This window comes from Neopelma chrysocephalum, unplaced genomic scaffold (genome assembly GCF_003984885.1).
Source record: "Neopelma chrysocephalum unplaced genomic scaffold, ASM398488v2 Primary Assembly neopelma1_59, whole genome shotgun sequence".
Lineage (NCBI taxonomy): Eukaryota > Metazoa > Chordata > Aves > Passeriformes > Pipridae > Neopelma > Neopelma chrysocephalum.
Window position 1 is genome coordinate 30,127,031 of NW_020897714.1, and position 21,109 is coordinate 30,148,139.

At 39.3% G+C, this 21,109-nt stretch overlaps 1 protein-coding gene and 2 long non-coding RNA genes across 4 annotated transcripts; 2 read left to right on the forward strand and 1 right to left on the reverse strand.

The window, feature by feature from the left end:
- Positions 1-1,563: 1,563 nt before the first annotated feature.
- On the reverse strand, positions 1,564-10,051 carry LOC113966310 (sulfotransferase 6B1-like). Its single transcript, XM_027680855.1, has 7 exons — positions 9,805-10,051; positions 8,804-8,988; positions 7,628-7,754; positions 4,993-5,087; positions 3,748-3,934; positions 2,155-2,309; positions 1,564-1,917 (listed from the first exon to the last, which is right to left on the reverse strand). Exons 1-6 carry the CDS (start codon positions 9,947-9,949, stop codon positions 2,191-2,193), a joined length of 858 nt encoding a protein of 285 aa, XP_027536656.1. The 5' UTR covers positions 9,950-10,051; the 3' UTR covers positions 1,564-1,917; positions 2,155-2,190.
- Positions 8,332-13,908, forward strand: LOC113966311. 2 transcript variants are annotated; one of them, XR_003533772.1, is made up of 3 exons: positions 8,332-8,459; positions 12,658-12,915; positions 13,786-13,908. It is a non-coding gene; the product is annotated as an uncharacterized LOC113966311 (long non-coding RNA). The 2 variants fall into 2 exon arrangements; XR_003533773.1 differs by lacking the exon at positions 8,332-8,459 and adding an exon at positions 11,421-11,497.
- Positions 13,909-17,965: 4,057 nt separating this feature from the next.
- On the forward strand, positions 17,966-20,690 carry LOC113966312. The gene is made up of 3 exons (XR_003533774.1): positions 17,966-18,124; positions 18,622-18,716; positions 20,173-20,690. It is a non-coding gene; the product is annotated as an uncharacterized LOC113966312 (long non-coding RNA).
- The last annotated feature ends 419 nt before the right edge of the window (positions 20,691-21,109 follow it).

The window sequence follows — 21,109 nt, forward strand, 5'->3', positions numbered from 1 at the left end:
TTACCAGAGTAAGAAAGCAGTATTGTAAGCATTTCCATGTAACAGAGATTGCACAGGGCTTTATTTCTTCCAAACCTAGTATTGCTGTGCTCTAGGTACATTTTGGATCAGTGCTTTTATATTTTGTAGTGCTGAAATGTCATCCTCCGCAAACATTTTAACTGCCATAGGAAAAAAGAAAGAGAAACTGAGAGGGGAGGAGACATTTTTACAACATCTTACTATGGAAGTTTTGAAAGTTCTTTAACATCTCCACAACCTGCCAGAATGATTTGTGGAACTAGACTGACGATTCTTTGAAACATTCCATTTGAATCCCTCTGTTACAGTCATAGGAAGGAGAGAGGGAATAGCAGCACAGTGAGGAGAGCCAGAGAAAAGAGGATGAAAGAAATGGTAGATGTAGCAATTGCTGGAAAACCCTGGTTGCCAATAGCATCACATGCCCCCACCCTTTAGGAACAGCGCCCAGCCTGGGTTTCTGGACCTCTGACATAGCTCTCTGCAGCTGCACCAGGCTGTGCCTGTGCAGGATGGACCTGCTACCCTGTAGTTTTGATCCATGAGGCATGTCCTTATCCTGTCCCTTCACACACACTTTCATATTGTGCATATACATGTAGATACTGCTTACACCAGTCTTAATGCAGTTAAACTCGCTTGCAAACTTCATTTGCCCAAGGACCTGTTGGCTTTTTTCCAAACTCAGAGGGCCAGAAAAAAATAAGTCTTCCAGTAAAATGTTCAAGCATCTTCATTAGCTGATTTCTTGCCATTTATTAACACTGGAATAATAACACTGAAAGGAGGGCAACAGTGGTCTGTGGCATTTTGGAGGGAGAGAGAATGATTTTAATGTCAGAAGAGCAAAGTAACATATCTAAATTCTGATTTCCAAGTGGGTCATCTGCAAAAGGCAGTGCTAAGGGCAGCATCTCCCCTGTGTTGAATTGTAAATGGCAAGGGACTGTGGTCAAACAGGCTTTTCTCTTGGTCTCTCCAATACGTAACTTCAGTACCGGATATGCAGATGCAAAATCAGTAGGTATTGATGTCATCTTGCACAGGCCAGGTATGAAATGAAAGGACTGTGTGGCAAGTGTGAAGTGTGTGGCTGGAGAGAGATTAGTATTTCACTAAATAAGGCAATACCTCAGCTTTTCAGCCTCATAACTGTATGGTTGGGGAAAACTAGTCTGGGGAGAAGAGTCCTTAAAGCCAGCCTTCAAAGCAAAGGTGAGGACACAAAAAACACATCATGGAATAAATCAGAAGAAAAATCTTCACTGATTTCCTAGAACAGTCCCTCGGATGTGAACACAGACAGCTGATTATTGGAAAGTCTACCTTATCAGGGCAGGGTAAATAAATAAGTCGTGTTTGGATTAAGCTGTCTCTGAGTTGTGGTTTGTTTACCACGGTGGAGCTGTTGAGTTCTATTGCACAAGGACTGTGAAGCAAAATGGTTCTCATCAAAACACTGGAAACAGACATTTTGCAGAAAGAAAGTCAAATGGAAAAAAACACTTTTATAGTTGCCCAACATATGCTGCAGAAATTTACTTGGATTTATATCAGTTGCATTTAGAACACAAACACTATATGGTATCTAACCCAGAAATAAGTTACATCAAAGAACTACATATTGTAAAAAAAAAAAAGAAACATTTTTGTAAACAGACTTCACTATGGATTGTCAAATACACAGCTGCAGTTTTCAACTTCGGTGTCAATAACAGTGTCCAGTAAGATAGGCAGTTCATAAATCATGGTGTATTACAGAAGACAGAATTTTTGTCATTTTCTTATGAAGTTTTTAAAGACTTTTTCTATCTTGTTTCTTACAGGTACCTTTTTTTTCCCATAATATCATGGGTAAAATTCCTAATTCAGATCTAAGAAGTCTGTTCATATCCCCTTGGAGCAAAACAAAAAAAAAAAGATGAAGTAAATTTTGTTGTCAAAAAATAGGTCTGACATCTGACTCTGTAAAACCATAAACATCTGCCTGCTGAGAACTGAGTTCAGGTCTGTCACTGTGTCAGAATTTTTCTCTCCTCAAAATCTCATGTTTACAGTCCTATCTATTGGAAGCATTACAAACTAAATGGGAGGAGTGCCCATTCAGAATTTCCCACCAGTCACTCTGTGTACGTTTGTTGATAACTGCATATTGTTCTTCACATGGAGTCAAACTTCATAGATGAAACATTTTGCCATCTTGCTGAGTTTCATTTTCTCATTAAATATCTCCTCAAACCTCCTATTCTGCTTTGGAGTGAAATGGTTCTTCCAATCACCGACAGCACCTAGGAGAGCAGGAACAGAAAGAACAGTGAAGCTAGTAATATTTGAAGCAAAAAATTATTCAAAGGCAGCCCAGTTTTGTTAATGTTGGAGTTGGCACAGATTATTAACCATAGTCTCTGTGGTAGGTCATGACTGTGAGTTGCTTTACTGATCTGGCAAGACTCTGGAGGAAGCAGCTGTGTTGTCATCCATAAAGGCTGTTAAACCCTCAGCCTCGGAGTGGATTAGTGCCAACAAAAGTGGTGGATGAAGAGCAGAAGGTTTCCAAGGTGAAATTAGAGCTCCTGGTCATCTCGGCAGGGAAGCATCTTGCCATGCCTTAGTTGTATGTAGTTAAAGGTCTCTGCCTGGGTTTTTTCACAGTCAGTAGAGGAAATCATAGAATCATAGATCGTGGTTTGGGTTGGAAGGGACCTGTTCCAGTGCCTCATTACTCCTACTGTCAAGAATTTCTTCCCTACCCTCTTTCAGTTTAAAGCTGTTCCCCCTTGTCCTATTACTACATGCCCCTGTAAGTGAAACTGTTGGAATTTTTCAAAATTTTCAACATATCTTCATCAAAGTTCACTGACTTAGAAAAACATATCTGTTTTTTTTTCTTTTTTTTTTTTTAATGACAGATTGTATTTTGGCATTTGTTTCAGCTCATTGGTAAAAACATTCTGAAATAACAGAAGGTACCATTTCCCTATTTATTAATTGAAACAACTCTTGGTTTTAAACTGTCAATTATTGTTCAAAAATTAAGTAAATAAATATAATCAAAATCCATGTAAACATGATGGATTTGGTTTTACTTATTATCCAAACCTGAGGAAGCTTCTGAAACGTCAGAAGCAAGAAAACAGCTCCTGCAGATATCTTAAAGTCACATCTGAACTAAACACTGTGGAAGATTTTCCGTGGATTCCAGCTTGCTCGGGGTCTGGAGGCTACCTGTGACCATTCTTTTGTTGTTGTCATTGTCAGCATATTCCTTTCTCAGGAATATTTCCTTAAGATAGGAGGTGATAAGAGCAGTCTTATTCAGAAGGAATGTGTCTTGCTCTTTATTTTTCTAGTAAACTAAGTGACTTTTGCAGGTGGTGTCAGAGGAGACGTTGTAAAAGACTGAGGTGGTCAACTTTTAGATAAAAAACCCCATAGATAAAGAATAATGCTGAGCAAACCTTTCCTTTTAGCTCAACAGCTCCCACTCCTTGGAGCAATATTAGTCAGGCTGTTGTTCTAGCTCCTCTGTGCTTCTCTAATATAAGTCTGCATTTGCAGACAGAGAACTTAGAAAGAAAGTGATTTTTAAGGGGGCTTCAAATTGAAGAATCCTGTTGTTGCATCCTAGGGCTGACCCAAGCACCACTACACTCTGGGAAAGACCAGGCCCTTGGCCTCTGCCTGGGTTTCCACTCCTTCTGCTGTGTTAAGAAGAAAGGAACTTACCTTTTCGGAAAATCAGCTTCCTGTTGGATGTCAGGGCACACACAGTGTGACTGGGATCACTGTTCTCCTTTTCTGTGTCATTTTTCATCTCTGAGAAGGAGGATTTACTGCAGATGTCTTGGATATCTTTGTCATTGACGTTTAAACTCAAGAACAAAGCAATTTCCTTTACAACCTTAGGGAGATCCTGAGGTACAAGAAAAAGAAAGCTTTTATATTTCTGAGCCGATTATCAGACTTTTAGCTAATTTGAAAAGGATCCTTTTTATTACATAACAAGTTTGTCACACATTTATTTGCTTTCAAGCAAGCCAAGTATGTAATTGGACTGTGCAGATGACAGGTGCAGTAAACCTGATTCCCCTCATACCCATACTCACAGAAGTGAATAAATACTGAGTATGTCATACCAAACACAGTTATATTCCCAATTTTACTCCCAGTTCAGATAAAATGTTCTCCTGTCTCTCAGAATTATTTCACTAGGAATAGAGAAATACTCAAAGCTCAGCTTCTGTGTAAGTAGCTTATTTCAGTGGAGGTGATGTATCTAGAGATCTAACAAGTGACTCAGAATACAAAATAGTTTGTTTATATTCCTCATCTTGGAATTTTTTTGTTCCCAAAAAATGAACAAACCTATTTTAATAGAAACACTAGAGTGTTTTCTATTCACTCAAAAATTCATTCTTTGAAAGCTAAGGTCTTTTACTTTTTTTTTTTTTTTTTTTTTTTAAGAACAGCAAAGCAGTGTCTGCATAATTTCCTTTCACCAAACTGTTTTCCTACCCTTTCAGTCTTTAATTTTCTTGTTTATTGGGAATACAAGCACCACAAGACTGTGAGTAGTTCTGTTGTCTTACATCACTTTTTTAAAATTTCACTGAAAATGTCAGACATAGCAAGTTAATGTGTGGCCCTCAACAGATGTCCTTGGTTGGTCTTTCCCTAGGACCAAGAAAGAGGAACTTAAAATTCTCCCTTGTAGCCTGGAGAAAATTATGTAATATGAGTCCCATTCCTGCATGTAAGAAATGTAACTCTCACAGGATTTGATATTTATATAACTTGTGCAGTCAGAATTAGTTCACTAATATAAAATTCTATGCAAATACAAAATATGCCCAAAGACATACATTCACATTTTCCTTCTTTCTCCTTTTTCATTATAATTTCCTCTTTGATATTTAATGATGCTAATTTACAAGTAATGCGTTCTGAACCAAGTGCAGAGAGCATATTTACCTTCTTCATGTCTTCATAGAACAAAAATAGGATGTTTTTGTCATCTTCGTGTTCTTCCCAACTTAGGAAATGATCAAACCAGGATCCACAGACAACTGAAAAGAAAACCCATATAAAAGTCATTCAGATAAACTTTATTCATAAAGAACTGTGATGGTACCTCACACATTTAGGGGAATGATCCCTTCATAATATGTACCCCATATCCCTCTTAAACAAATGCAATTCTTTGTGCCAAGTGACGCAAACTTACAAAAGTGACATCCAAAGAGGTTACCATTCTTGTTGGCATTTGTTTTCATATCAGAGACTATTCTGAGATATAATTCTGTAGTAGAAACAGACTCCAAATCTAAGGAAAGGCCAGTAATGAAGGAAAATGTACCCACCTAACAAGATCTGAGCATCTCAGCAAATGACTGCATGTCTGTGGTCACAGGTAGAAATACAATCACTTCACCAGGAAATGAAATAAGGACTCTCTTAAATGGACCACACTGTTGTCAGCTCTCTTTTGTCTCAGCAGAAGGGAATTTGTATAATTTTTAAACACCAAAGAAGGATTATGTAAAGAACTTATGCAAATACATCATTCAGCCAACGACACAGATAAAACGGTTTATAACTGAGTCACTGTGCTTGTTGTGCCTGAATGCTCCTTTTCCTGGACCATGGGAGGACAGCTAAACTTCATCTTTCTTTTACAAAACAACATTCTGACCTTTCCAGCTGAAAGGGGAGATGAAAGCCTCTTTGTAGGGCAATGAGAAGAGGCCTGGACAGAGCAATCATGGCCAGTGTTCTCCCAGACTGTGACTTTGCTTTTATAAGCACCACCACAACAGTATAATCTTGTAATGACCAACATTTTGGTTGCAAACTGTGAGTTATAATTAAGCATTAATTATAACTAATACTTATAATTAAGCTGAATGCTCCAGTCTGTAGCCCTCTCCAGCACATAAAGCAGTCTCTGAGTGCAAGGCGCATGTGCTCCACGGTGTGCAATTAGACCCTGCTCTCCTGGTCAACTACCCTGGGCATGTGGCCAACAATAGCATAACCCTCTTGGATTCAGCAGTACAGCATACAGCCTTGGAGACTCCAAGGATGGCAACACAGTTGTCCCTCTGTGCCCTAACCCTTGTTCTGAGCTGATATTATGCAAGAGTACTGCAGGGTTTGAATCAAGCAGCACAACAGTCCTATGTTTTTATTAGAAGTGAAAATGACGTTCAGAGTGAAATTAGAAGTGAAAATGACCTTTCCCCCCATATCACCTCTTACCTAAATTTCTGATGTAACAAATGTAGTTGTCTGTTTATGCCATGGGCAAGCACTCAGAAGGTGGCTAATAATTTGCACGTAAATGCTTTTATAATTTAATCATAAAATCACAGAATTATTTGGGTTGGAAGGGACTTTAAAGATCATTTAGTTCCAACCCCCCCACCATAGGCACAGGCATCTTCCACTAGACCAGGTTGCTCAAAGCCCCATCCAACTTTGCCCTGAATACAATCCTCTTTTCTTTTTTTTCACTATTGTATGTTCGGAGTTCATACTAAACAAGCCAAGATACTGCAAATCACTGAAGCTCACGCCTTAGGCCTGCTCTGATCTAGGAACACAAGATCTGAGCCCAAGCCCAGAGAAGGCAGTGAGCAAATTGACTTCTGGAGCTCTGATGTGAGCCCATGATGACTGCAGTGGCACTTTTCTTTCAAAGTTTTCAAGCTGATCAATCATTATTGTTGTTATCATCACTAGGGTGACATGTTACTCCTCAAAGGAGTAATAAAACACTAAAAATGGGAGTGGATAAAGTGAACAAGGTCCTGTTGTTAACTTCCATCCCACCACTCATAAAAATCTCCCTCCTGTCCTTGGTCTTTGGACCCTGCTACTAAGACAACACATCAGGCAGAGTGTGTGCAGAAGGGCTTTAAGAACATGTCCAGACTCCTTTGAAGGGCTGCCCTGGGCTGGCTTCAAGACTGGGGAAGACACTAGACTGTTGGTGCAGCCTGGTAGACTGTGCCCTCCCATGCCCTTTTCCTGCATTTGGGCTGAGCTCCTTGTAAGAGAGCACCCGCCCCGCCCAGGACAGAGGTGGGCTGTAGCCAGCTCAGCTACCCTGCATCTGCTTGGAGAAGCTGTGTACACATACCTCCCCTATCATAGCTTACACGTGAATTATTGGGGGGAAGCACTCTGTTACTGAGGTTCACAAGTCAAGGCTGGAAAACTTTTGACACAGGGCAAATCCACGTTGGAATCGACAAACGGTCAGGGGTTGCAGAGTGTTCATGCAAAGAAAAGAAATCAGTGTCTTTTCTGGGAGAATAGGTTTTTTAACAGGTGTGTAAAGAACAGCAAGAACCTGCAAAGAGCACTCAAGCTGAAATGATGCAGCTGCTTATCAAAATGTCTCATTGCAGGGCTGAAGAGGGCATCCTATTATTCACTCTTGTTTAGTTTGGCATTAGAATTTATCCTGACACTCCCAGTCCCCCCAGCTAATGCCATATGAATAAGGAGTTCAATAAGGAGTTTTCACACAGTTCACATTTCTTAACTCTTTCTGTGCATAATAAGCCAATGTAAAATGCAAGGAGAAAAAGTTTATTCTTACCATTCCCTTTTAAGAACAAGTCAAAGAAAGCAGTCCAGGTATCTACAGTGGGAAGGTTTGGGTTATCTCTGTAGTAATGATACATGGAAACAGCAGTGTCTTTTGGATTTCTGCTGATGTAGATCATCTGTAAATGAAGATGATATATTTATTAATGATAACATCCTTCCTTTGTTTTAGAGAAGCTCTGTGTGTAAATATAGCATTCTCACAGGCAGTTGGCAGTGTCAAACCCCTTTCCTTTAGGACTCCTCCTTCAGTGACCATGCCATTAAATTAGAAATGTATTTGTCTCTTCTTAGGCAGGAGTCCGTAGTGGTTAGTAAGCAATTCCATGTGGAAAGAGGTGCCACAGCTGAGTAATGTTTACGTTTTATGAAAGAGCCTGGGTTAACTTTAACTCATGAGTCAGTTTACTATCTCATACATCTCATGTATGAAAACATTTACTTATTAACATTCACAGGACAGCTGCAAAACTTAAATTTTGGCTTTTCATTCAAATTTGCTTTGTCCCAAAAGTCTGTATCGGAGTTATCCTGAAATTTTAGACTTTCAATAAAAGATCTGAGACTCAGAGCTTATTTTTAAAGACCTCCCACATTAGCATAGGAGGAACTGGTCTAGTGGGAGGTGTCCCTGCCCACAGCATGGGAGTTGGAACTAGATGATCTTTAAGGTCCCTTCCAACCCAGGTGATTCTATGAACTCAAAACTGTGATCTTAATCTGCCTCCCACGCTTCAGTTCTCTTCTGTTCTCCCAAAATCTTTATATGTTCTTCACAAAGCTTCAGCAGGAGGGGCAGAGTACTTTCAACTCCAGTACAGCCTGTAAGTACCCAAGATAACTATTTTCTAAGACACTAGGAAATGAGGCCATGAGAAACCCTCCATCCCTAATGAGAGATTTATGATTGAAAGGTGTTGATGTTCTATTTTGTATGGTGCCTGGTATACAAATCAGAGAGCAGTGGGGCAGGAGCAGAACCCAGTCCCTAGTCCAAGTCTCTGCTCATGCTGCCTTTGACTGTTGATCAGCTGTGTCTCCAAAATTCACAGCAAACCAACTCTGGAAACTCTAAATCATTCAAAAATTATTAAGGATCAACAGGACAAAACATATTCCTGATAGACACTTAGCATATCTTACAGCTTTTATGTAATTTTTACCTTACCTTGCATTTCTTTTTCTTAAAATTTGGAGGTAACATGTTGTAGTCTAAGTGTGTTGGAATGATTCTCTTTGATGAGAGGTTATTCAGCTCCTCCAGTCTGGAAATGTCTCCAAATTCAATGGGAGATGTTATTGTAACTTGAGTATTGTAAAGCTTTGCTATAACTCCTGCAAGCCAGTGGGTGCCTGTAGAAAAGTAATTTTAAGAAAACAAGCAAACAAGAAAAAAAATATTTGTTATCGAGAGGATATATGAGACATGCATTTTTCATATGGAAACAGGTTGCTAGTGAACAAATGATACTTCTACTCCCCCAGATTCAAGAAACTTTACATGACTGAATAATTCCATTGGCTCCAAATAAACAAACACTTGAAAAATTAGGGTTATAGCTGAAGTACAAAGTAACTCCATGAGAAGTGTTAATAACAGTACCAAAAACAATCTCAATAGACAAACTGCTTGTCAGCTGAGAGGTGGTTATATTATTTTTATCATTTATTTTAGAATAACTTGTTTTGTTTGATTGTTTTTTTCCTTATAGTAACTTGAGTCTTTATATTTGGAAAGTACTGATTAAGCTTCCCCTTTGGTGTGTGCTTCTCTGTGCAAGAGAGGCAGGTGGAGAGGAGATAAGAAACTAATAAATCTACAGCCAAGAGCCATACAAATAACTTAATACAACTCTTGACTTGCTCATAATTGAATGTAGAAAGTCCTCAGGAAAATCTTTCAAGTACAGGTGTTGCTTACAAGTAAGGAATATTTATTTGCCTTCCAATATGAAAACACCTGAGATTATTTTCAATTACAGAATCAAAATGTAGGTAAATGACCCATATTTCTTGTAATTTTAAAGTTTACTGACAGCATAATGTATTCACACACTCAAACATCCTTTTCTGTTTCTTCTACACAGTTATTTCCCAAATAGTTTAAGCAGAGAACATGAAACACACAATTGAGACTTTCTGCAACTAACATTTAAAATTGGAACTTACCCGATTTGGGATAGGAAACCAAAAGGACATCATCTTCTCTAGCATCAAAAGTATCCAAGGATTTTAAAAGTTCTGGAGAAGACCTGGTGGTAAAGGGAATTCCCTTAAACATGTGTATGAGTTCTGCCTCAGTGGAGTTGGACATGGTTGCTTAAGTCTTGGATTCCTGCAAATCAGATAACAAGGAAATGATGAGGATTTAAGAGGCCCTTCTTAGTCAGATGGTCTGAAGTGACAAATTGAGACCGAGCAATACAAACCTCATGCTTATATACTTTGCTACACGCCGTGAAGTCCTATCAGATATTGATTTTTCCCGTAGTTGATAAAGGCAACTGACATATTAGAGACAACTTAATAATAACTGCAATGCTGAGTCATGAAAAATGCACGTCGTTTGTCGTTTATTGGCTCTCCAGATAAAGTTATGAGGTGATAGTTAAAAAGTAATAGTGGAAAATGACAAGAATGAATATTATATGTTGGCTTAAAATAGGCTTAATATGATTATGCTGTAAGTTATACTTCGTTGGAAGCTGTATCTTAAAATACTTTTTATTAATACAAAAATAATGTCTTATTTTATGTAAATGAAATATTTTTTGTTTCATTTTATCAAATATACAACAGCCTGAAATTTCAAACATTCAAATCAATTCTAAATGCTTGGATCTTGTGAAGTTAAGCAACTAGTGTTTTGAAGATTTTCTAATTTCAGCCTGAGGAATCTTAAAAACAGAGGCCCTTAGAGGTAATACAATTTTTTAAGATGTCATATGTCTCCATAAGAAAATATAGACAGCGAAAGTCACAAACTTAAAATAGATATTTAACTTTGGCCTGAATCCTGCTTATTTCATGCCTAGAAATAGTTGGAGACTTTTAAATCTTTCCCCAGAATATGCAGATTCATAAAAATAAAAGCTACTTTCAGGAAAGAGGCAGTTCTCCATTAATTACCTGGTTTCAAATGGCTGGGGGTATTTTTGAAAAAGTTTTAATCTGTGGAAACTGTCATTAATGTTTTAAACTGAAAGGTCCATTTTTATTTAACGTGACCTTAAGCATTGTGAATGTATCACAGTAAAATAAATAGCTCAGTTTTGAATCAAAACATTTTACAATGCTTAGTATTTTCAATTTTCCTTTCAATGGCCACAATTTAATTTATTCTTTTTCAGATTATTTTCCTCAAACACCAAGTGGCTTCACTATTCCTACTGAAAGCCTCCTACAATGTATTCAGCTGAGACCCTTCAGTATCTTCAACTTGAGAACCTTCGTGCAAATCTTGCTTTAAAATGAAGCAGACTTTCAGGAATTTCCCAAGTTTACCAATGTTCCAGTTCTTTTTTTTTATCATAAATAACAACTTGGGTTTGGTCATTGGAGCTGACTACCAGATATATTCCCACAAGTTAATAAATAGACATACACTTCCAAGAAGTACCTGAGCAGTAAGGATTACTCACAAGGAGTAAGGATAGTTACCAGCTTCTGTACTTACTTCTTTCTGATGCAATGTCCTGAAAAGCCAGCCATATAAAATTGATTTTTCCCCTTCTTTCTTTTATCTGCAATATTGACAGCCTACCATCAAAGAGATCTTCTTGCCTGTGTTGCCTGTAAAGTTATCACCTGCAAAATGTGCCCTGTGCCATCAGTAAACTGAGTTCCAGTTACGCAGGGCCAGGTGGGGTTGAAATCACGGAAAATATTCTGCAGAGAGATGTTCCCTATGACTAGGGGTGAAAGAAGATGGAGGAATCTTTCCAGGAGGTAATCAAGTGAGTCAGTGAGGGTACAAGAAACTCTTGGATACTGGTGCTCAGGTAGGAGTTCGGGAATCTCTCAGTGCTGAGGAGCTCAACATTTTCCTCTTGCTCCCAGACTGAACACCTAAGCCATTGCTTCATACCTGAAGGTGTAAATCCTTAAAAATCTATCCTCTGTCAACAGATTTCACTTGGGTCACTTCAGGTATACTAAGCATGTTCAAAGACATAAAGACACCTGTTTCCATGTTATTCTGACTGTCTGTATTAATCTGAATACAGAGAATTCCAAGGTTTATTTTGCCGTCATCATTCCTGCCATATACGTGTCGTCCAAGCTAGTAAAACTTTATTGCCTTGACCTGGCAGAAATAATCTTATTGTAAAATGTTTTACATATTTACTATGCCTATTCCCTTTCATTTCCTTCTGCATTCCTGTTATATTTTGAGTCAGCGCATTTGCCTAATCTAATGATTTGGAGCTGAATTAATCATTCACAACAGAAATTGCTAAGGTGTAAAACAGAAGCGACACAGTAGCCAAGAAAATTGCAATTCTTTTAACTCATATCAATTACTTTCTGTACTAGCTTACCTTTTCAGCATGTATAATGGCAATCCAGGGGAATGAAGTTGAAATTTCTCCTTCTCAAATGCAATCTATACCTGAAAAATAAGGCCCATCCCTGCGCGGGTACAGTATCCTGAATTGCAATAACTTATGGAAAAAGAGAGTATTCAGCATCTTGCAGGAAAAAGCTATTATTAAAAATATGCTAACTACATTGCCATAAAAAGCACATTATTACAGCTACATTATCCAAAAGGAACACAGGTTTAAAGAAGACCACGCCAAATTCGCCATGCAACTTTGATTTGCTTCTTTATCGGTATCTATATCTATGTATCTCTATATATCTATTTATATATTGATTTTCCTCTTTACTGGTATCTATATCTATGTATCTCTATATATCTATTTATATATACCAGGTGTGGAAATATATACACACACACCAGGATTCTGGTACATAGTGCCTGATATATACGTATATATGTCCTTATTTCTGCAACAGGTTCTGAGGAGATTCTCAAGCTGTCCTTGTCTTGGTCTCTGGCCCTGCAATCCGTATCAATGGAGTACAGATGTTAGCAGCAGGTCTCACAGATATTTTCTGGTGAAACAGTCAGTGCTAAACCCAGAGTTTGGGGGTTTTCCATGATTTGAGCAAAATACGACTGGGCAGTTGGACTCTGCACTCCTGGGCTGCTTCAGTCCAGCTCCTCCTGTCTCCACGTCTGACTTATCTTCTCCCATCCATATCTTTGTCTGGGTGAGGAACTTCTTTCTGTTGCTTTAAATGACTTAAAAAGTTTGACTGTTCTGTTCCTGCCTCTATCCTGCAACCTGCAATTCAGGATCACCATCCTGAGGCCAATCTCTGTTCCCCTCCAAACACATCCTGTTGCCAAAGTAGTCTGAAATCATCTGGAAAACTAAAACCCTCTAACGCTGCCTTTTTAGTGTTAATCAGTGAGGCATTACTTTATTCTTAGTCAGGAGGTGTGTGTGTGTGTGTGTGTGTCCGACATAATTCTGGCCTCCACACAGACTCTGATACAAAACTTTTTCACCTATTTATACATTTTAGCAAACAAATTAATGTTCAATGGTTAAAGAGAGTTTGTTTGTCAAAACTTAAAGTTTCAGTAATTTTCCCAAGCTGTGTTCCCACAATAGCAGCTTATGACAACTTTGCTAAATGCTAGCTAAAAGTGACTTAAGAATTAACACACTACTTATGATTAATTAAAATAATTATTTAAAACCATTAAAAAAATAGAAAAATTATATAATTTCCAACATTCTCTGGCAGCACATACTAAAAGATATTGTGTCATTGTGGAAAATATGCAGACAAAGTCATATGTGTTGGCTACACAAGTCAAAATTTGGATGTACATGCACAGGGTTCTGAATGTTTTTAGCTAACACTGTCAAGCATCAGATTTATCATTTTTTGAAATGTCCTAAAGCTGTGAAATATTTCAGTCTTGTCATAATGAATGGAGAGGTAAAATTGACATGGCCAGTCATAAGGTTTTATTGCTCCAATTCTCCACCAAATAGACCAGATACCTGAAATTAGTAGAAGTTATGTGCACAAAGATTGTCCTCGTGCATCTGTGTAAAATTTGTGCAGAGGCTCTGCAGCAGTGATGACAGAGCAACATCTTTCAAGACCATTTCAGTGCAGAATATCAAACATAGCTGCTGTTACAGAGGGTGCAAGACTGATCTCCAAGTTCAGCTGGGAAATCCATGGTTACTGGTAAGCTGTGAAGTCCCTTCCACAGCCCCAGTCTCTTTTCCATGCCTCCACAGTGATCTGAACACAACAATCTTTTCTGTAGGGATCACACCGTCCAACCTTTGCATTCACAGAATCACAGAATGGTTTGGATTGGAAGGGACAGTAAAGATAACTCATTCCATGCCCCTGCTGTGGGCAGGGACACCTTCCACTAGACCAGGTTGCTCAGAGCCACATCCAACCTGGCCTTGAACACTTCCAGGGATGGGGCAGCCACAGCTTATGGAACTGTTCACATCCATAGGTATTTTTTACTCTCTGCTTTGGTGCAGTGACTCTTCCTGTGCCCCACAACTCCTCATTCCATGGAGAGGGATAATGCGATTGCTGGTCCTGACACATACACTGAGACCCCACCCTAACCTTGGTGCACATCTTGGGCCACCTCCAGAATCATCCCCTGAGTCATTTTCTCTTTGGGATGTGCTGCCATTTTAAACCACTTCTGAGATTTTTTGGGAGTCTTGCCACCCCACTGCAGACATCATAGTGTACTGTGGGGAAGAGGGTGATGGCTAAGAACTGAAATGGCTCCAATTTTTGGTTGTTCCAGGTGAACTGACTTGTCAGTTCCAGGTTGTCTGGTGAACTGATCATGTTCTTAAATGATAAAGAGAAAGCATTTATCTTTGCCTGATGCACCTGGGGAAACTGAAGAATTTCACTTCAAGGATTTCAGTGAAGTCCCTACTTATTTTAATGTTACAACTGCAGCGTCTCATCTAAGTTTATGATCAAGAGCTATTTAATGGAGACAATCTGCAAAATGGTTGGATGCAGCATGAGTGTTCAGACTGTTTGGGAAGTTAGGGCACCTCAGTGTCTGGATGCTGACAGTTTAGGAACCTAACCCTGGGCTTCCATGTGGTTCTGAAAAAAATCTGGTTGCAAGCTGGATGTAGAGCTCACAACACATCAAGATTCATAGTAACTCTACCTCGATGTACTGTGAGCTGGTCCCAGCTATCAGGTAGTGTGACTTAGCCAAAACTGCTTCACTGGAATTGGCATTGGATTGCTTTATGCTTCCAACAGCAGTTCTCTTCCAGGTAGGCTTTGTTGCAGTGTCTCAGTGCTTTCAGAGAGGCCTCTCTTCATTAACCCGTAGCTCAACACTAATCAAGCAGTACAAGCTAACAACTCTGACTTCAGAACTCTCTGACTTCACAGGCTCTGCAATCTGTGGCACCTGTGCCTGTGTTTAATACTCTAAAGGAAGTCAACAATATGTGCAGAGTCATGTTGCATTTATGGCACGTCAGACTGTAAAGTTCCGTGACCTTCCTTTATCCCTCTCACAACAAATCATCGCCTTTGGATATTCTGTGCCATATCCACAGCTGATACAGGTAATCATAACCGACCCAGAGCTGTGCCCCTTGGAGAGCTGGCAGGCAATTGCCACCTCTGAGGTCACTGATATCTCTCCAACTTCTGACCTGCACATTATGACACCTTCAGGGCGTTCACACATATTTAATGAAGACATGAAGGGGTGGTAGGGGGAGAAGTGGCAAAACACAGAATCAAATGAGGATTTAAACCTTCATTGGTCTAAAAAAGATGATGCTGTGTGCATGCAGGAGGGCTCAGCCGGGTAGGCCCTCCCCCTGGCAAGTGTGTCAGGGTGGGGTTGCCTAGGGACATTCCTAGGTCTCCAAGGTGAGAGGAGAGGCCATGGAGGCCTGAATTATTCTCTGCTTATCTTTATTGGCACAGCTGAAGTGGAGGCTTATTGGCATAGGATTAAATGACAAAAACTGATGAGTCACTAGCTTGTGCTGGTGCACAAACACTTCAAGTGATTCTCGAAACTTCATTGGTGGCTTGAAATTTGCTAGGATAACTGGATAGAAATTTCTGATATTTTGAAGCATACAGACAACAAAAGGCTAAAGTACTCTGTAGGGAGCCAGGTAAATTCCAGAAAAAAAGCCTTTTGATATGTATGTCCTTCAGAGATCTACACTGTGTGGGACATCACTGGATGATGCTGTCCTGTCAGTCTACACACTGCCTTTAAATCCAGCACCCAGCTAGCCACAGCTACCTCTGGGAAGGCTTGTGGGCCACAACCAGTGGAAGTGTACAAAGGAAAAGAGGAACGTAGGTGTCCATATGCAGTGAGACAGTGCCCAGCATGCGGTGGCTGCGTGGCTTCTCTCTGCAGTGGAAAGGTCAGAGGAAGTGTCTAAATATCCTCTCCACAGCAGCTGAGAGGAATCTGAGATAAACACAGACATAGCATATCAGACTATCAAGGACTTGTTATCTTATCTATGTCATTGTGGAGAGGTAGGATTGTTTCCTCGTGCCCAAGATATTGTTGGCAGCACCACCACTGTGAGTTACAAACGCATTCTGCAGTCCCAACCTCACCTTCAGTCTCCCCTCTGCAGCAGAGAGCTAAACCCCACAGGCCCATTGTTGGGATGCCCCCCTCCATCTCTACCTTCCCACCCAGCAGAGTGTTGCCTTGGTCCTAGTTTATTTTAAGGTCCTAGATTATTTTAAGGTCCTATTTTATCTTAAGGTCTTATCTTAATGTTCCTTATTTCAAGGTCCTTTAAGGTCTCTCTGTCACAAGTTATTAGGTTTGAGCTGTAAAATGCTACAGGAAAATCAGAAGATGATAGAGAGGAACTGGGAAGCACCAGGAAGAAAGGTAACTCCTTCCCAGCCAGCATCAATACAGCCCAACCTTCCCCATAACTGTTAGTCAGTCCTGGACAAACAAATTAATTCCCAAGTCCAAATAGAACTTACCTATCTGGTATTTATAACAGCTTTCTGTCATTTGGAATGGGAACAGCAATTGAAACAGAGGCCGGATCCAGACTGGATAAGTGAAACACCTGTTTCATGCCAGTTCTCTGATTTTGTATCATTCAGTGGCTGTGCAATATTCTGCAAAGTTTATATTTCACCTCTCTTCTTATAATTTTTTTTTTTTTAGTATGTTCTTGTGTTATATGAACTCTTTAAGCATAGCTGTTTTATACAGGAAAGAGAATTCCTACTGCACACTTGTCCTCTCGAGTCAGATGTAGTTCAGAACAAGGGAAGAACAAGTCAGGATTCTCTGCCAACAAAGTGTTTTACTCAATACTGGACAGAGTGAAAAAAAACCCAACACCTTTTTGTGGTTCGAAAGAAAGCTTTCAAAACAGATGTTTTACAGTTGCCCAGATCTTTTCCTAGGATGGAGCACAGCTCATGACTCTTTCTTCCCATCATGTGAGATATCATTTTCGCTTAGACTAAAAGGTACAAATAGCTCCACAGTTCCTGTAGTCTAACCACAAGTCTAACATACCATACAGTTTCATCCAGTTGTACCTGGTCAGATGTCAACAGCCTGTTGCACACAGTTATATTTTCCATCTAGTCATGTTTGAAGTCTTCATTCAAAGGAACAGAGAAGTTCACTTCAGCCATTTCTTTCCTGGGAGATAATTACTATCACTGTTATACCTGTGTCTCACTGCTAACATAGAAAAGGGATTTTTCCAAATGTGAACAATCATGAATCAATCCACCTTGTTTTTTCTACACTTTCTGGGAGATGCTGAAATATAAATGACTTAAAATCCTTCATCTCACCTGAATTTTCCATACACACCATTGTCCGAAGAGAAAGCATTACAACCAAGACTTACAACATACAGTGCAGAAGACTGAATGGGTTCCAGCCTCCCTGGGATTCATTTCCATCATAACACTTGCACAAAGCAGGGACAAAAGGGGAGGATGTCTGTGTGTTTGGGCAGCAGGGGGGCTAAAAGCCTGCTGCACTCAGATACCCCAGGTGTGATCAGGATCCTTCTGGGCTAAAAGAGTGCATGAATCGGGACTTGAACCAGTCTACCCATGCTCCAGAGCATGCACTGTCTAGGATAGAACTACCCTGGGAACTACTTGCTGGAGCATGTCCAAAGAGGCTGGAGCATATCCAAAGAGGCTGGAGCATATCCAAAGAGGCTGGAGCATGTCCAAAGAGGCTGGAGCATGTCCAAAGAGGCTGGAGCATGTCCAAAGAAGGGCAATGGAGCTGTTGAAGAGCACAAGTCCTTTGAGGAGCAGTTGAGGGTCCTGGGGCTATTTAGAAAAGGAGGTCCAGGGGGACCTTATTGCTTCCTACAACTGTCTGAAAGGATGTTGTAGCAAGGTGAGTGTCGGTTTCTTCTCCCAGGTAAGAAGTGACAGGACAAGGGGAAGTGGCCTCAAGCTGTGCCATGAGAGGTTTAGATTAAATTGGTATTTTAGGTGCTTAGAGCAGGGGCAGAGACAGATGCTCTCATGAGTTTCCTTCCTACCTGGATTGTTCTGTGGTTCTGTATTTCAGAACTGAGTGGTAGGGCCACTGTTGAAACACACTCCTCATTTGTGTAAATCCAAAGCAGGTGTTTTCACCTGATGAATGATGTCTTGATATATACAGTGTTCTGTGGACAGCAACATAATGTAAGTGCAAAACCTCAGTAAAATAAATGGAGTTAAGATATTGATGGGATGACTGACACTGCAAGATCATATTTTTCCGAGTCAGTCTTAAATGCAAAATTTCACCTAAATAAGCAATGAAAGAATAGTTACCCCAAATCCAACCACTGTTCTATCTAGGTTAGTTTTTGTTTTCACTATCAACTACTTTTTTTCCTGCAGAGTACCAGAAAATCCAAAAAGTTAACTGATGTGGACTGGAGGTGTCTTCCCCATCACCACTAATGAATGATCATTTTCAGCTCTAAAAATGTTGGGTAAGGCCTCCAAGACCTTATATAATTGAATGTAATTGAGGAATACTGTATTTTTTGCAATAACACCATAAAACCCATGATGTAACTTAGCTGAAATAGTTATTCTTGTCTTAACATGATTAAGAGATCAGGATCCAATCCAGATTAAATAGGCTGAAAACCTTTAAACACTACTGGGCCAAAACCCACATCAATCTTTAAATTCATGGATCCAGATTAAGACCTCCTAGATGTCATTTGAGTCCCCAGGATTAATATTTCACATTGGCTGTCTCTCTTCCTCCAGAGTTATCTTGCCATAAAAAATTGTGCGATTAAGATGTAATATGGGGTTACCTATTAGTTCTTTCCTTTATTATTCTCCTTGTCGACTCACTGGCTTCCACACAGCCAGCCAGCTTCCATAACTTCTATTCACAGCAACACCTTAATTACCTTCCTGAGTGCATAATTTCTTCAGATGCACTTTAATCAGCAAACTTTTTAAAAATTCTCTCATGCTGTCAGCCTAGTAATAACTTCACGAGCTATTTTATTGTTTTCTGACGAAAAGCAAATGCTTTTGAAGACTGACAGGTTAAATGCAAAATTGAGCAAATTGGGCAATACATGTTTAGAATTCCAGCTGCTTTTCACAAAATTGCCCTCAATTTCCTGCATTTACAGATCATTATTTCTTATACTTCTAGTGTTCTGTTATTATTTTTATACAAAGAGAGGAAAATGTAGCTGGTTGAGGGATAAAAAGAAAAGTTAATGGAAGAGAAAGAACATGCAGTTTATTCTGTATATGGGATTGCAGACAAATTCCTAAAATGATCTTTAAAATAAAATACAGACAGCAAATAGAAATATCAAAATATAGACTTATATTTCTTCATGTTTCAGTTGTATCCAACATTTTCCCTCAAATTCTTATACCTAATTAAAAAATGTTTCTTCCTTTTTTGCATGAATGTAACTCCAGGATCAGTCCTGTGTTTTGTCTTTAGAAAATAGGAGATAATACTGAGTTTACTGGGAGTAGTATGTTTATCCATGAGTGGCAGGATCTGGATTTTTCAAAACTAGATCTGACTGAGAGAAAAAGAGGGTTTTTAGCATAGAAATAAAAATACTAAATGTTATCAGCTGCACAAATGTGACTTTGCAACAATTCTTGATGGCTGAATGTAAAATGAAATAATTATATGCATGACTTATCTAAATGTGTATGCAAAAGTCATGCACATATATGAAAGACATGACTTTAGAATGTGGAAATGAATATATAAATATATGAAATGAATATATGTAAATGTAATCTGGATTTTCTTTTGTTCTTAAAATCAGAGAGCTCTTCAAATGAATATTTATGATGTGTGCAAAACATCTTACAAAGTTATTAGGTTTATTTCTTTCCTTTAAGCTTGTAAAGTGATTAATCCTGCTGACAGTGAAAGTCTTAACATCACAGGTCTGCCCTCATTATCAGGCAGCACAACAAACAGTGACTACATCACTCTCATCTGATGAAGATACTCTCAAATCTTCAAGCTATTTTTCAATTACTTTGGTTGCTCTTTTGATGGAATGTGAAAGAGAAGTGCAGCAGAAAAATGGTGCAGCCAGCCAGTGTCATGCACCTTAATGCAGAATTAATGCTTATGAAATTTTGAGATATGAGTCTAGAGGTGTGCCTTTTGTGCTGGGCATTGTGGCCCTGTTTGGCTTTAAATGAGTTGATAAGATTTTGATTGGTTTGAATTATTTCTAAAATGGCCACTGAATTTGATTTATGGTATTTCATTGTTTAGTGAACAGAGGCCAGTTCTACCATTTAGGTATATTTCTGCTGATAAGGAACAAATAATGTAATAGACATTCCTTCTTTTATAAACATATAAATTAAGGTGTGGCAAACAGTAGGGCTTTAATGCAGTTCCTAGTCTCTCAGTTTTGAGCTCTGTAATGTGATAATCCTGGTTTTAGATAACAAACAATATGAACAAAAAAATACCAAATAATATGAATAACAAACCTAGCCTGTTTAAAATTCATAAACATGTGTTTGTCTTCTGAGGTTGAGCAAGTGAAGTTCTCCCTCTGGCCTGAAGGTGCCCTTTTAGCTGGCTGACAAGATGCAGGTAGTTCTCTTAGAGAACATCAGTAGACTTTAGCTTTGCATCTCAGTCTCGGGTTTTGGTGTGAGCAGTGCAAAGAACAGCAAACCCTCTTGCCCCAAGCCACCTGACACGTGTTCGGGGACTCACAGGGCCTCTGGTCTTGTCTGCTCTGAGGGAAAAAGGAGGATGGGTCTGCATAGAGAGACCCGAGCTCTGCTGGGAATGTGCTTCTGATTCCGGTCTGCAGGGAGCCTGGGAGCCAGCTGGGGAAAACTGTCACTTCTTCCT